This window comes from Phaethon lepturus, unplaced genomic scaffold, assembly GCF_000687285.1.
Source record: "Phaethon lepturus isolate BGI_N335 unplaced genomic scaffold, ASM68728v1 scaffold728, whole genome shotgun sequence".
In the NCBI taxonomy this organism is placed as follows: domain Eukaryota; kingdom Metazoa; phylum Chordata; class Aves; order Phaethontiformes; family Phaethontidae; genus Phaethon; species Phaethon lepturus.
In genome coordinates, this window is record NW_010558042.1 from 21,807 (window position 1) to 34,902 (window position 13,096).

The 13,096-nt window shown below is 33.7% G+C and overlaps 2 protein-coding genes across 2 annotated transcripts in view; one reads left to right on the forward strand and one right to left on the reverse strand.

The window, feature by feature from the left end:
* The window catches only part of SYCP2 (synaptonemal complex protein 2), a 28,749-nt gene extending 20,473 nt beyond the window's left edge, over window positions 1-8,276 (forward strand). Inside the window, 13 exon segments of the mRNA XM_010292917.1 lie at window positions 1,047-1,226; window positions 2,020-2,206; window positions 2,636-2,900; window positions 3,009-3,174; window positions 3,938-4,028; window positions 4,584-4,745; window positions 5,063-5,190; window positions 5,858-5,952; window positions 6,034-6,133; window positions 6,891-6,949; window positions 7,292-7,370; window positions 7,803-7,859; window positions 8,202-8,276. Of these exon segments, the coding sequence (XP_010291219.1) occupies window positions 1,047-1,226; window positions 2,020-2,206; window positions 2,636-2,900; window positions 3,009-3,174; window positions 3,938-4,028; window positions 4,584-4,745; window positions 5,063-5,190; window positions 5,858-5,952; window positions 6,034-6,133; window positions 6,891-6,949; window positions 7,292-7,370; window positions 7,803-7,859; window positions 8,202-8,276 (1,644 nt within the window).
* Window positions 8,277-12,583: 4,307 nt separating this feature from the next.
* The window catches only part of PHACTR3 (phosphatase and actin regulator 3), a 53,189-nt gene continuing 52,676 nt past the window's right edge, over window positions 12,584-13,096 (reverse strand). Inside the window, exon 12 of the mRNA XM_010292916.1 lies at window positions 12,584-13,096. This exon is cut by the window's right edge and continues 108 nt beyond it. The gene's annotated coding sequence lies outside the window, so the exon portion shown is untranslated.

The following is a 13,096-nucleotide window of genomic DNA, read 5'->3' on the forward strand; positions in this document are numbered from 1 at the left end:
CATGTTAATGGAGGATGCTTGTAGATGATTGTAAGCCACAGTTTAAAAAACAAAACCTAAAACACCACCAAAAAAAGCCCAAAACCTTCCCCTGTTCCCTCCAGACTACTCTTTGGTCTCTCAGACTGTACAATAATTTTTCAAATCTATTTGATGTTAGTAGCTTAAAGCTACATGCATGCACGCAATGTAGGTGAAGAGGCCTTTGGTTCTGAACAGGGCCTCAAAACTGAGGAGGGTTTCAATTGCCCAATGTTGACTCAGTCTACTTACTAAAATGTGTCCTTTTTTAGTAGCAAAATTCCCCAGATCTACCCAAGCAGGTTGAAAGTGCCTCCTTTGAGGTGGTAGGGTTCCACTGCTGCATAGACTTAGATGGAGATGATCTGAAGCTGAGAAAGTCACCAATAGGCTTGACATGGAGACGAGTGGGCTCAGAAAGTGTACGTTTTGCATAGAGCATTTTTTGAGAGTCAGAGGCAAGAATTCTAATCTCTTCTAGCCTGAGAGAGGTGTTGCACTTACATTTGGGTACTTGGGTACTTTCAGCCAAAACATACTTTGCTTAATTTCTGAACATTGACTGCTGTGTAGGGAGAGTGGCAGTAGTTATGACGTAGAAGGCGGACAGATAGGAAGACTGGTTCTAGTCTAGTGATTAAGGCAATCAGTTCAGAGCTGATGATCAAGGATACTGATTCCTGCTCACTCTGCAGGTTTTTGATTTTGTTCTGTTTCAAACCAGTCTAATTTAAATGTGCACATATTTGAGGGAGCAAGCTTTGGAAGCTCACTTCAGCTTTGCTGTAGTTCAAAAATGGCATTTATCTTCACCTTCTTGATTCTTACATACCTGACTGCACTGTGGCCTATCTACAGTGAAAATTACCTTCCCAAAACGCTTAGTAGACTCTGAGCTTTGTTAAACTTTTTTAGTTGCTTTGAAATAATGGATTTCAAGTAATTAAACCAAGTTACCTGCCATTTATTCTTATATATTTATTATCATTCTGATATAAACTGAAGATGTTTTTATTCTTCCAAAGATAAACGAATGTAAAAAACAGAATTCAAGAACTGATGAAACGATAGAACAAACCACCAGACAAAAAAGACCTCGAAGAGCAGCATTAGCAAAAAATTACAAAGAGCCTTCCAGTTCAGAGTCAGAGAGTGAAAAGAAGTCTTCAGCATGCATCTCTAAGGAGGAGAAATCAAAAATACAGGTATGTAGTTGTACTTTATTCTTAAAAATCCACATCTGCCATATTATTCAAAATAAACTCTGGTCTACTTTGTACTTAGTAGACTGGAATTCTAAGTATCCAACATGAGCAAGTTGAACTGAATCTTATTTATTATTTATAGTAGTGCCCTTTTTTAATTATGAGTATTTAGCTGCTAAGAAAGAGAGTCCTAAATAATCTTCTCAGTCATAATATTTCAATTTCTATTTATGAAATTTATTCTGCTGCAAAGAACTTATTTTAAAAATTTAATGGTATTTTGAAAATGTCTATTAAATGGGAGGTTTGAGTGAACCAAATTTTGTTCTTTTAGAAATGTGATTTTGATAATGTTATGCCTATTCTGTTTACAATAGAAAATGATGACTTGATAGAGGGTGTGTCAATACATTTGCTGAATATCCAAATAGGATTTTTAGTAAATTAAGCAATGACATTGGGTGCTAGAACTTTTTCATTCTTTTAGTATAACATTTCAATGTTAGGGATAGGTCTGTAAACTTCATTGATTAAATCTTGAAGCATCGGTAATTGCCTCTACCACTTAAGAAGTTCATAAGAATAGAAATTTGGGTGTTGAATTAAACAAATTCAATGCTTATTGATATTAGAACACCTGATATCCATATGAATTTAAGTACTTCTAATGATGTTGCTTCTTGGACTTTGTGCTTGTTCAACAGTACATATAGATAATATGCTCTTTACCTGCATATATATACACTTCCGTATGTTTACAAGTAATGTTTATGTAAACTTTGTATTTTAATAGAAACATATGAATGGGGAAAACAAGGATGATAATCAGCAAAAGGAACTCCAGAATATTGTATCTATGGAGCCAAGGAGAGTAGCTAATAATGTACATAAAGCATTTATTAAATCAAAGAATTCTGCAGAACAAAAGGAAATTGAAATGCCCTCATCTGAGAGTCCTGCATCTCCTGAGACAATGAGATGTAGGTGTTTTGACTTATAGCAATACAGAATCAAAAGTTGGAGGTTAAGTGAGGATTATCACAGTAGTACAATTTTACATTTACTTCATGCTTTTAAAATAAGAGATATCCCCTAATACAGTTTGCACCACATAGTTTAAGGAAGTGTATTAATATGTTACTTATACTTTTATAGGTTGGTACAGTTACTTTACATCAGCATAATATAGAAGTGCAACACAAGTGTTAGAATGAATCTGGTAACTGCTAAAGTAATGTGGACAATACAAAAAGTGCAAGTGTGGCAGGCCATATGCCAACACTTAAAGTAAAATTCCACGCATCTGAGATTTGCAAATACCTTGAGTTGGAACACTTAGCAATATGGGGCTTTAACTTGCCTTTTTTTCTTTCATTCCTCCCGCTGACAGTTAAGTAACTGTTTTCTAGGTGCCGAAAGAATATCGGAAGGAGATGTTACTCAAGAGCATATCTATAGTGATAGATCACCTGGTCTTCAGGACTCAACGACAGAAAAAAGGGAAATGTTAAACTTTGAGCAAGGAATCTCTCCCAATGATTTCTGTGCACAAAAAAAGAATATTCAAAGGATATGTCTAAATCGGTCCCCTGAGACAACTGTTAAAAAGTTAGCATTTGAAAATAAAAGTTTCTCACCAGTTTTAACTGAAGCATCTTTGGTAAGAATATTAAAGTTACTCTACAGTTATTTTACCTGAAATTATTCCATTAAGCTGCCCACTGTTTTATGCTTTTGTACATCTCCTTGCAATAATGATTTTTTTGTTAATGTGTAGTTCAGCTTAATGACATATAAAACTGTCAGTGGAAAACACGCGAAGGGAACTATATCTGAAACACGCAATAATAATGAAGATTCAAGTTTCAGACATTGCTTTTCAGACACAATTTCTGTTAAAGGAAAACTACAGGATATCACTAAACCTATCACCACAAGTAAACAAGAGGTATGTTACCAAATCCTTTGCTCTTCAGAAGAGAGCTGCAGCCTTTTGTCGATTTTATCTGCTTTACAGATGGTGAGCTTTAAGGGAAATGCATCTTTCTTAATGTTAAACACTACATGTAATGTTTTACTTGTGACCTGCTTGGAAAATCATACTAGTTAATTTTTAAATATTTGAGATAAATTAGGGAATTGTTTATCATATGGATACAAGGATAGAATTGTATCCCAACAAAATCAGTTTTAATTAATGTCTTAAAAAATAACAGGGATTATATATTTTCTTGACTTTCAACACAAAAAGAAATGATTTTCACCTCAGTTCTTTAATTTGTGAAAAAAGTGCTGTCACAGATTTAGCATTAATGCATTATTCAATATAATAACTACTGTAGCATTGGCAAATATATATTTGCTGTATACCTTCAAACCACTTCTCTACTTTTTGTGGTGAAAAAAGCACTGATGACTCCTTTAAGAAATAATTTTCTTTGTGTCCTATTGCAAGAAACAGTTAGACCTTATTGGTTATTTGACTTAACTGCTATAATTAATTATTAATGTGGTGAATTATTTTATCTAGTGAGACCTAAGAGTAATTCATGCAGTGATTTTTTTTTTTTTTTTTAATTTTTTTCCCCTCCTTACTGTAGTTGTGTGCATATCCCTAGTTTAATAAAAAGCAACATAAATGTGGATTTCTGATGAAGACTTCTAAAAGTGCTTTAATTTGAAAGCTAATAGATCAGTGAATTTTCTTTTAGGACTGTGTACCACCATCTCCATTGTCTGCTTCCAGTGGAAGTAAAGTACAGTCTTGGAGTGAAGAACCTTATGGCCCTACACATGAGTCAGGTACAAACATTTAATTTAAAGCCAAAGACTTTCTACATGTCTCCGTAAAGGTTAAGAAAAATGTTTATTAGGCATAAAAGTATGTCCAAAGTTTTATAATCTTGTTTTCTTTTATATATTTTCAGTATTACTTCATTTTTACTCTTTTTCTCACTTTCTCTGCTGTTTTAATTACCCCCAAAAACCCTGAAAATTTGTCTCCAAAATGCAATTACTGTAAAGAGTTAGTTATGCTCTTAAAGAATTAGAAGCGTTCTTACTGATACTGGAAGGGCATAAGGTCAATATCTTTAATGAGAGGGGTCAATGCATGGGTCAGAGTTCTGTGTTCTATTGAAATCCTGTTGTTCATTTACATCAAGTTCTTATATCTACTGAACATGCCATCCATAAATGTAATGCTTATTAATTTTTATATAGCTCTTGAGCTTTAAAGCCAAGACACGTGCTCCTCTTAGAGTTTGGATCCAAAGTGTCAATAAACACTTCTTTATCCTCTCATGTCATTGTTCTAAATAATCCTAAAATTAAGCGTTGTTTTCATGTTTATTAAAGGACCGACTATACAGACATTCCTCAAACGAAGGTACCACAGTGATACAGAAAGCAATTCTGATGAAGTAGAAAGAAGCAAAGAGGAGGAAAAGAAAGGAAACAGAAGAACAAAGTTACAGCCTAGAAAATTATTTAAAACAGATGATGCTGTTACTTACAGAGGTTAGTTATGGAGTGAAAGTTGACTATAGCTGTGCAAAAGTTTAAAATAACGTAACAAGTTTTAACAAGAAAAGATAATATCCGTAAAAAAAGAATTTTACATGTTTAAAAAAAGAAATAAAAAGAAATGCTAAATACTTAAGAGACTATATCCATTTAAAAAGTCAGAAAATTGATGTAAAAATAGAAAATGGTCTCAACCATCTAATTGGTGGAATTAATCTATATATAACAAAAGCTATCTAGGCCCTGTTGTAACTTCAGATAGAATACTTTTTCATACTGAATTGTGATATCTATTTTTTATTTCTCTTCAGTGTCTGAAAGCGTATCTACTGTATCTGTAAATGATCTGTCTGTTTTGGATGGGGAAATCTGGGAACCTGGTTGTTCAACTATCAGTATGTGTCAGAAGCTCCAAAAAGAATTTACTAAGAAAATTGAGGTAAGACATTTCATATACAATATGAGTTGTCTGTGTGGGTACATGTGCATATGAATGATAGCCATGAAAGCCACAGAATTTGCTTAAAAGGACATGAAAATAGCTATGTGCATAGAACTTCAAGAAATGACAGAATTCAAGTTTCCTTTTATGCCATTTTCAATTCCTTTATGTACCTAACTCTCTAACAATTTTCTTTCCCAGGTCTGGTTTTTTTTTTTATCCTGTCTTGTTTCAAAACAAGCTTATGCATCTAAAGTAATGAACGTACTGCACTTTGATTTTTTTTTTTTTTCAAATTACCAAATTCATGAATGAAATTTATTTGCAAAAACGAAAACATGAGCCTGTGTAATGCATTTGTTCATCTAAGACAGCTGTAAGCACACATCATTCATTCCATGTGTACTTTCTCTATTTTGAGGAAATATATTTTTCAAATATTGTACTTCCAATTAAGTTAGGTAGAATTTTGTCAAAAACATAAACCCATGTTTATTTACATTTCATTAACAGAAAGCTTTTCCTTAAAGGATAGGGAGTTAATAAAAGAAAGTTTTTTTGCTCAGTATGATCTGTGATACTAAGCAATTACAGTACTAAACATACTATAGGTTTTCTCCTAAAGTGAAAATAATCTGAATTTAATGTTAAAACATCCTCATAGAGCCGCTCACGGAAAATGGATCATTTTACTAAGCAATCATTAAGAGCTGCCCATGAGCATTTGACAACAATGAGTTACCAGCTTCATGAATGCAGGTGTGTAACGAAAGATTTATTTTAAAACACCCTTAAAATGCAGTGAATACCTTCTAAAAGTAACTCATTTTGTTTTGGTAGGATCAGGCAGCTGGATAAATTTCATTTTGCTCTCCTTGAGGAACTTGAGAATTTTGAAAAAGATTCTCAGTCCCTGAAAAACATGGAAAAAGAATTCTCGGTTTGTATTTTAATTGCTTGATCATGGAGAAAAATAAATTCTTAGGGAATCCATAGATTCATATGATCTTTAACTTCCAATCATTAATTCTGATTTTAAAAGCCTATATCATTTTGCTGAAAGTTGGGTCAAATTGCAAATAATGAATTTGAGGTGTTAGGATGGGCTAATGCTATGCTTTTAATTTCTAGATGGCCACTATATGTTTTTCTTCCTAAAATAAACTACTACTTTTAATGTGCTGTTTACTCCACTTCGTGAGCCTTTTTTTCAGCTGGCCTGTATTTCGGGAACATCATGTAGGCATTTGAACCTGATTTGCTGTGTGTTCTATGACAAGCCAGCTGAGATTATGGGTCTGCTACTTGCAGTAATGTAAAAATGAAGATACAAATATCCATGTCAACAGAAGACTATACTCGCTTTTTTTTTTTTACTCAGAAGGCGTGGCTTAAATTATATGGAAAGTCTGATTAAAATGCTACGCATATTCTTTTTCATCATTTTGAAACTCTTATGCAGAACAGATTTTTTTGGTGAAATTGCTTCCTTGAAAATAGAATGTCTGAAGTGCCTCATCCAGCCAGCTATGCTTATTATTTTATTTTTCAAGCTCCTGTGGTGACTGTTTAACTTCTACCCATTCTGTGCTGAGTCTGTGGTTGTAGGTTATTTTATTCATGTTAAATACTAGTCAGTTTTAGTTTGGAAAATATAGTTCCTACTGATTATCATCTATTAATATTTTTCTTTCCAGACCTTTTGGAAAAAACATACACATACTTTTAGTACATACATGAAAAATGAGCAACAGAGGTTAGTAGGCTTCATTAATCCCGGGATGACATTTGTGTTCTGTTCAGTTGAGGTATAAGTTAGGCCAACTACTGTTCTCTATGCAGTTTCTCTCCTCTATAAAATAGTGATAGTAGGTGACATGAGAAAATTAGATTAAAATGTTACACTACAGGCAAAATGTAATTATTGTCCATCTAAATTTCTCCACATACCTGAGGGACTATTCCAGTAGTAAGAACAATGGTAATACTTGTCCGTGCTTTTAAGTACAAATAGACTACAAATAATGGGATGTATTCATGATATGTGTGGAAAGTTCATACATAGCAAAGCTGTTTGAACTGCCTTTTATTTCTTTAGAATTCAGATTCTTAAAACTTCATTTGAAAAGAACATCTACCATACTGTTGACTATGAAGAACGTATTTTTACTTCAGAGGTATGATGAAATTTTTGTCTGTCTTGTTGTTAATAATTCAATTTTACCAACAAATATCAGTATTGACTTCTTTCCAAAGAAAGTCTTTATCCTTAGCATTGTATTAATGCCACATAAGTATTTTTGTAGTTTTTCATTGTCATAAAATATCCTTTAATATAATAATAGTCAGTGTTTTAGGCTTAGATTTCACCCATTACAAGGTGTGTGCAATTATATGGAAAGCTGCGGCAAGATTTATTCTGTATTATGTGGCTTTGATTAACACAGGTAAACAAAGAAAGAACAAATTTAAAACACATCCTGTTCTTTAGGCAAGTGGATGCATGTACCTGTATCTCTTGGTTATAAACCATTTAGGGATGAAATTGTCGTCTTGAAAATGGGTTACCAATTGTGAACAGATAAGATGCATTCAGTATCTTTTTATAGATGCATCTGATGAAAGAAGACATACGAGGACTCGAAGAGAAACTTCTTAAAGAAATGGTAAACGAAGTTATCTTGTCCTCATTTTTATTTATTGTTTACGTATAGCTGTTTGAACACTAAATTACTAAAAATTGTAACTTCTTATCCCCTATCAAAAAAAAAAAATGTCAGAATCCAAGTATCATTGACATGTTATACTTCAAACCTGATCTGGGTGATAAAAGCAGCACGTAGATATGGTTTAGTTCTCAGTCTTGATATGTTGAATGTTGATATGGAAACAAAAGTATCGTATTTGATGTGTTAAAAGCAGCATATACTATGCACCAGAATTAATGATACTTAAAAAAAAAAAGTTGTTATTTAAAATATGTGACAAATGTAATGCTTTTTGCACAGCAAGAAGAGGAACTGTGCAATGTTCGCAGAGGATTGCAAACATTGCTTCAATCAGAAGATAGAATTCGGAAGTAATATTTTCAGATACCTTCCTGAAATTCAAGATTAATATAAACACTCTTTTATGATGTAAAATTTGTCAACTTTTTTTTTTTACACTCAAGGAACCTATTGTAATGAAAGCATATTTTCCTTAATCTTAAAATCTTTGTGGATAAGACTTCTTTTATATGTGAGATTTGGAATTACTTTACTGAATCTGATAAAATGCAATATGTAAATTTTTTTCTTTTTAGCACAGCTATTTTTTAATAAATCTTTAACAATTTGTATAGTTTATTTAACTGACTTTCAGAGAAATCACTTCGAATTTCACTTTGAGTCTGTTTTGGGTCTGTGTGTACAGAATACCCCTTTTTGTCTGATCCAGAATACAGTCAGAAATTACTTAGGGATCGAATTGCCTGTTTTGATCTCTGTACTGTTTGACTGTGGTGGTAGACTTAAATAGGAGTTTCTAAGAGAAAACAAAATTCTAAACATCTGTGTTTGAACTACGTTGCAAATAGTTGTATTAAATATTTCAAGAAAAATATATATTGTCTGGTTTTTTTTTTTACAAAGTCATGTTACTACTATTTTGCTTTAAATCAATAATACGTATTTGCACGTCAGTCAAATAAAACTTACTGCTACACAAATATTTCATGTAAGACAACAGATAGCAAGAGGGTCTGCTATCTGTAGCTCAGAAATAGGACCTATCTACTAATACTATCTATTCCATGTACTTAGATTTCCGAAGATTAGGAGATCTTCTGAACTGAAAACAACCACTGAGTCATAATTTACACTTCTCCTTTGTTGCTATCTATCAACTAGAAGGTTTCTTCAGAATATTTATGATGTGCAAATTCTAAGCTAATATTTATCTTAATTTGCTTTTAAATTAAACAAAAAACTACCTTTCATTTTATAGTTCCTTAGCAACCTTTTAATCTTTTTTACAAAATTATGCATGTATATACTGTAAATTTTCAGGCTCAGAGCAATACTTTTAATATTTTTCATTTAAGTGCTCTTAAAAAATGGGGATTAAAAACTGAGTTGATCAAGAAGTAACAGATGTAGAGAATAACTCATAGAGTATGCATGTCTTGGAGTCTGGCTGCATTACCTCAGGCAGAGCTGCCTCTTTACCATGGAACTGACTCCAGATTAACACTCCCAGCATCTAAGGAGCCTGAGCTCACTCAGCACCACACTAACACAACTTCACAGCTTCTGGAGCAAGGCTGAGGAGGGTACATGCTTGTCTGTAGCTCATGTTATGACCACAGAGGTCTCAAAAGAATGTATGAACCAATTTTGGGGTAACAGCTTTTCACAACTTAATTGCATTATAGCCCTTATTTTACATTCCATTATACCTCTTATTTTGTCGTTTGGTTGTCTTTAACATCATACATACATCTCTGTCATTTCTTCCATTATCCCCTCTACCTTCTGAACTCGTCTGTCTTTCTACATTCCTAATACTGCTTTTATTAGCAACAGAGACACCTTTACTTACAGGAGTGTTCTTTAGTCTAATTTTTTTCTCATATGTTACTGAAACGACTCAAGTCTCTGTATCTCAAATTCTTTATTTTCATTACAGCTAGTTCTGAATGCAGCTATTAAGCTATATTGCTGCTATTATTGTCTAATATTTTTTAAAAAGTCTAATAGACTGGCTTTCATCATTTTAAGTTGTTGCCTGTTGCTTAGGTGTCATGTTGATTTGACTTCGGTCCAAACCTACCAATCATTTTTTCAAAATACTTACCCAGTAGAAGTTCCCTGCTCAACCTTACTACTCCGTGCATCTTAGGTGATACTTACCCAGTTTGCTTTTATTAACTCTTTGTTGGCTTGCCCATGCAATATGGTTGTCTTTGCCCTACAGGTTCTTCATATATCTTTCATTTATCCTTCATTATTTCTGAGACTAACCATTTCCTAAAGTTTATTTCCACAGAGAGAAATGGCATGATTTAAAATGGAATTTTAAAGTAAAGTTAAGGTGGAAAACTCTTTGACAGAGGTCCTCAAAGAAAATGGGAAAATCTAGGGATTTCTAAATTACTTCTGTATCTCTTTATAATATTGTCTTTAAATTACAGAAAAAAGGTAAGTCCATACTCATAGATTGTAGCCCGAACTCAGCACTCACTGAGCAGCTTACTGTAATTTCAAAATTTGCCTCAGAGCAGGCAGTGGGACCCATGACCTTGGGAAAGGACCTAGGTTCTTATCAACCTAAATTAATCTATTACTTTATGAAAAAGATTGCTTTTATCCTTATTGAACATACCATCTTTAAAAAAACAACTTCTTAGATCAGAAATGGGTGTGACAGATTTCTATCCAATGTGCACTGAGAGTAGAATGCAGAGTAATCAGTTTTCTTAGACTTCATTGATGGGAAATGGTTTACTGTAAACAGAAATAGTTGCAAATTGAATATATTTCTTCTGAATTAATTTTAAAAACATAGGGCTGTGGTGTCTCTGGGAATTATTATATTGAAATTGCCAGTAAATAATTTGGTCCACTCATCCCATCTGTGTAAGTGTACTTCATGCTTTTCTAATTTTTCTGAGCTGATTTTTGCGGGGGTTCTGTTAGTTTTCAAGCCTGTAATCATTGTCATCTCCACTAGATGGACCTCAAGAGATGTTAAAGATTTCCCCCACCACCACCCCGGTCTAATTGAATTTTAGATGTATATGAAACAGTATTTTTCTCTTAACTGTATAAGGTTTTAAAAAGTGCACATCAAGGCACAAGTTCTTTTCTTAAAGTGAGTACATATTGAAAAAGTAAGAGAACTCATGATATAATAGAATTATGAAATTTTACTGTTCACCTATCAGTCTTTACCCCACCCCATTAACTTCTAAAAACTTTGAGCAGGTGCAATCACATCTGACGAACGTAAAAATGTGAAGCATGTCATGAGGGAGTATGCACAAAGGCAAAGGTCAGCATAGGGAGATTGCTTTTGGGTTTTTTAGTTTGTGTATGGGAAAGCCCAGGGGTTGTTCAAAGCAGACACCTAAATGAAGTGATTGGAATTGTGTACTGAAGGCCTGTTTCTTTTTTCCATTGGGAAAAAGCGACACAAAAGCTAAGCATGCCTTCAGTGGCTACCACCCGAGTCCCAGCAGTACCCGAGCCCAGTGAATGCATGCAGTCGCCAGACAACGTGATACACACTTGCCCGCCGGTAAGCTGACAGTAATTAGCTGACAGTGATCACATGTGGCTCTGAAGTAGTCACAACCTTCTGTCTCTTACCAGACCAAAGCAGAAAGAAGGCTGGGATGCTTGTGATGGAATGGCAGCTGAGAACATGGGGAAGAAGCAAAGCGTATTGCTGCATAACTAACTACAAGATGGTTAAGTCACATTAATAATACAGCTCACAGGCGTTGTTTGAAATTCAAAAATCCTCCATTCTTACATGTTAGTTTATGCAAAAAAATAGCACCATATTTGTGTTATTTCATCCCCACACTGAGCAGCAGAAGAGAATTGAAAGTTAGTCCACCCACTGTTTGCATTGATTCTATTCACCATCTTGCAGCAATTCTAGTAGTAGTAGTAGTAGTCGTCTTTACAAACAATTTTACATACCTTATTTTCTCTATTATTTTCATGCTTCATGGAGATCATCTCAACAAAGCTACAAGATCAAGAGCGTCTTTTTCAAATCTTTAACATTGACTTCCTAAAAGCATAGCATTTAAGACTCTTGTAGAGAAATTTTTGTCTTGTGCGTGTGCCATTTTGTTGCTGTCTCGTCAGGCATGCTTTCCAGCTATCAGTGTATTATTTATTTTTTTCTTAAGTTCTTCCTTTTAGTAGTATTTTGAGTAGAATTTTCAGATGTTTCTAGATGTCAAGCATTATTAGAATGTCTGGCTTTACATTTTTCTCAACCAGTTCCATTTGCTTTGTTATTAGCATTTAGTAACTTTTTTCCTCTTAGTGTCAAGTAAGCATTAAAATAATTTGTTTCCTAAATATCAAAGTACATTCTTACTTTTGTATCTGTGGTTGTCCAATATAGTAATTTTGAGTGAGAGTAACAGTGAACTTAATTGTCTGTCTTTAGAGTGACAGAACCTCAACTAGTGTAGAATGACAATCATGTTATGCTGGTTAGGATCTGGTCCAAAACATTGATATTCCACAAGATGGAAATCCTTAGTTAAGATCATCCTTTCAAAGACTCTTTGTTGATAAAGAAGTGATATGATCTGGTGCATGATAATTGTAATCTCTTCCCTTCCCAACTGCCCCTGGGGAAAAAAGAGCTCTAGGAAACATGTTCATTTCCTGCAATAAGTAGTCATTTAATTAAAGAACAAAAGTAACAGGAATCAAAAATGCTTGCAGCTGTGATTCTGTTAGACATTATATAAAAAAGAATGAAATTATAATACATTAAATTAGTTTTTAGAACATGAACTCAAGTGTTTTACAAACCAAATGTGGTAAGTTCAAAATGTCTTGTCAACATAATACCGAATGACAGTGTGTCATGTCCATTTATGTCAGAGGCCTTGGAATGGTAAAGCCTGTACATGCACAACATCTCCTTTTCCAAGATAGACTGCAAAACAGTTTAAAACAAGAGTTAAAGGAGAGTAGTAGGTTCTTTCAAGTAGCTTTACTTCAGCCTTTTTCAACAGATCATCCCACTCCACAGGCCATTGCTCTTCTGACTTCAGAGCGAAGTACATCTCTGGTGTTTCTTTCTCTATGTAAGTGCTGCAGAGTCTTCATCTGCAGAGTCCTTCTTTCACATAAACATCAAGATATCCTGGACTGAACTTTAGGGAAAG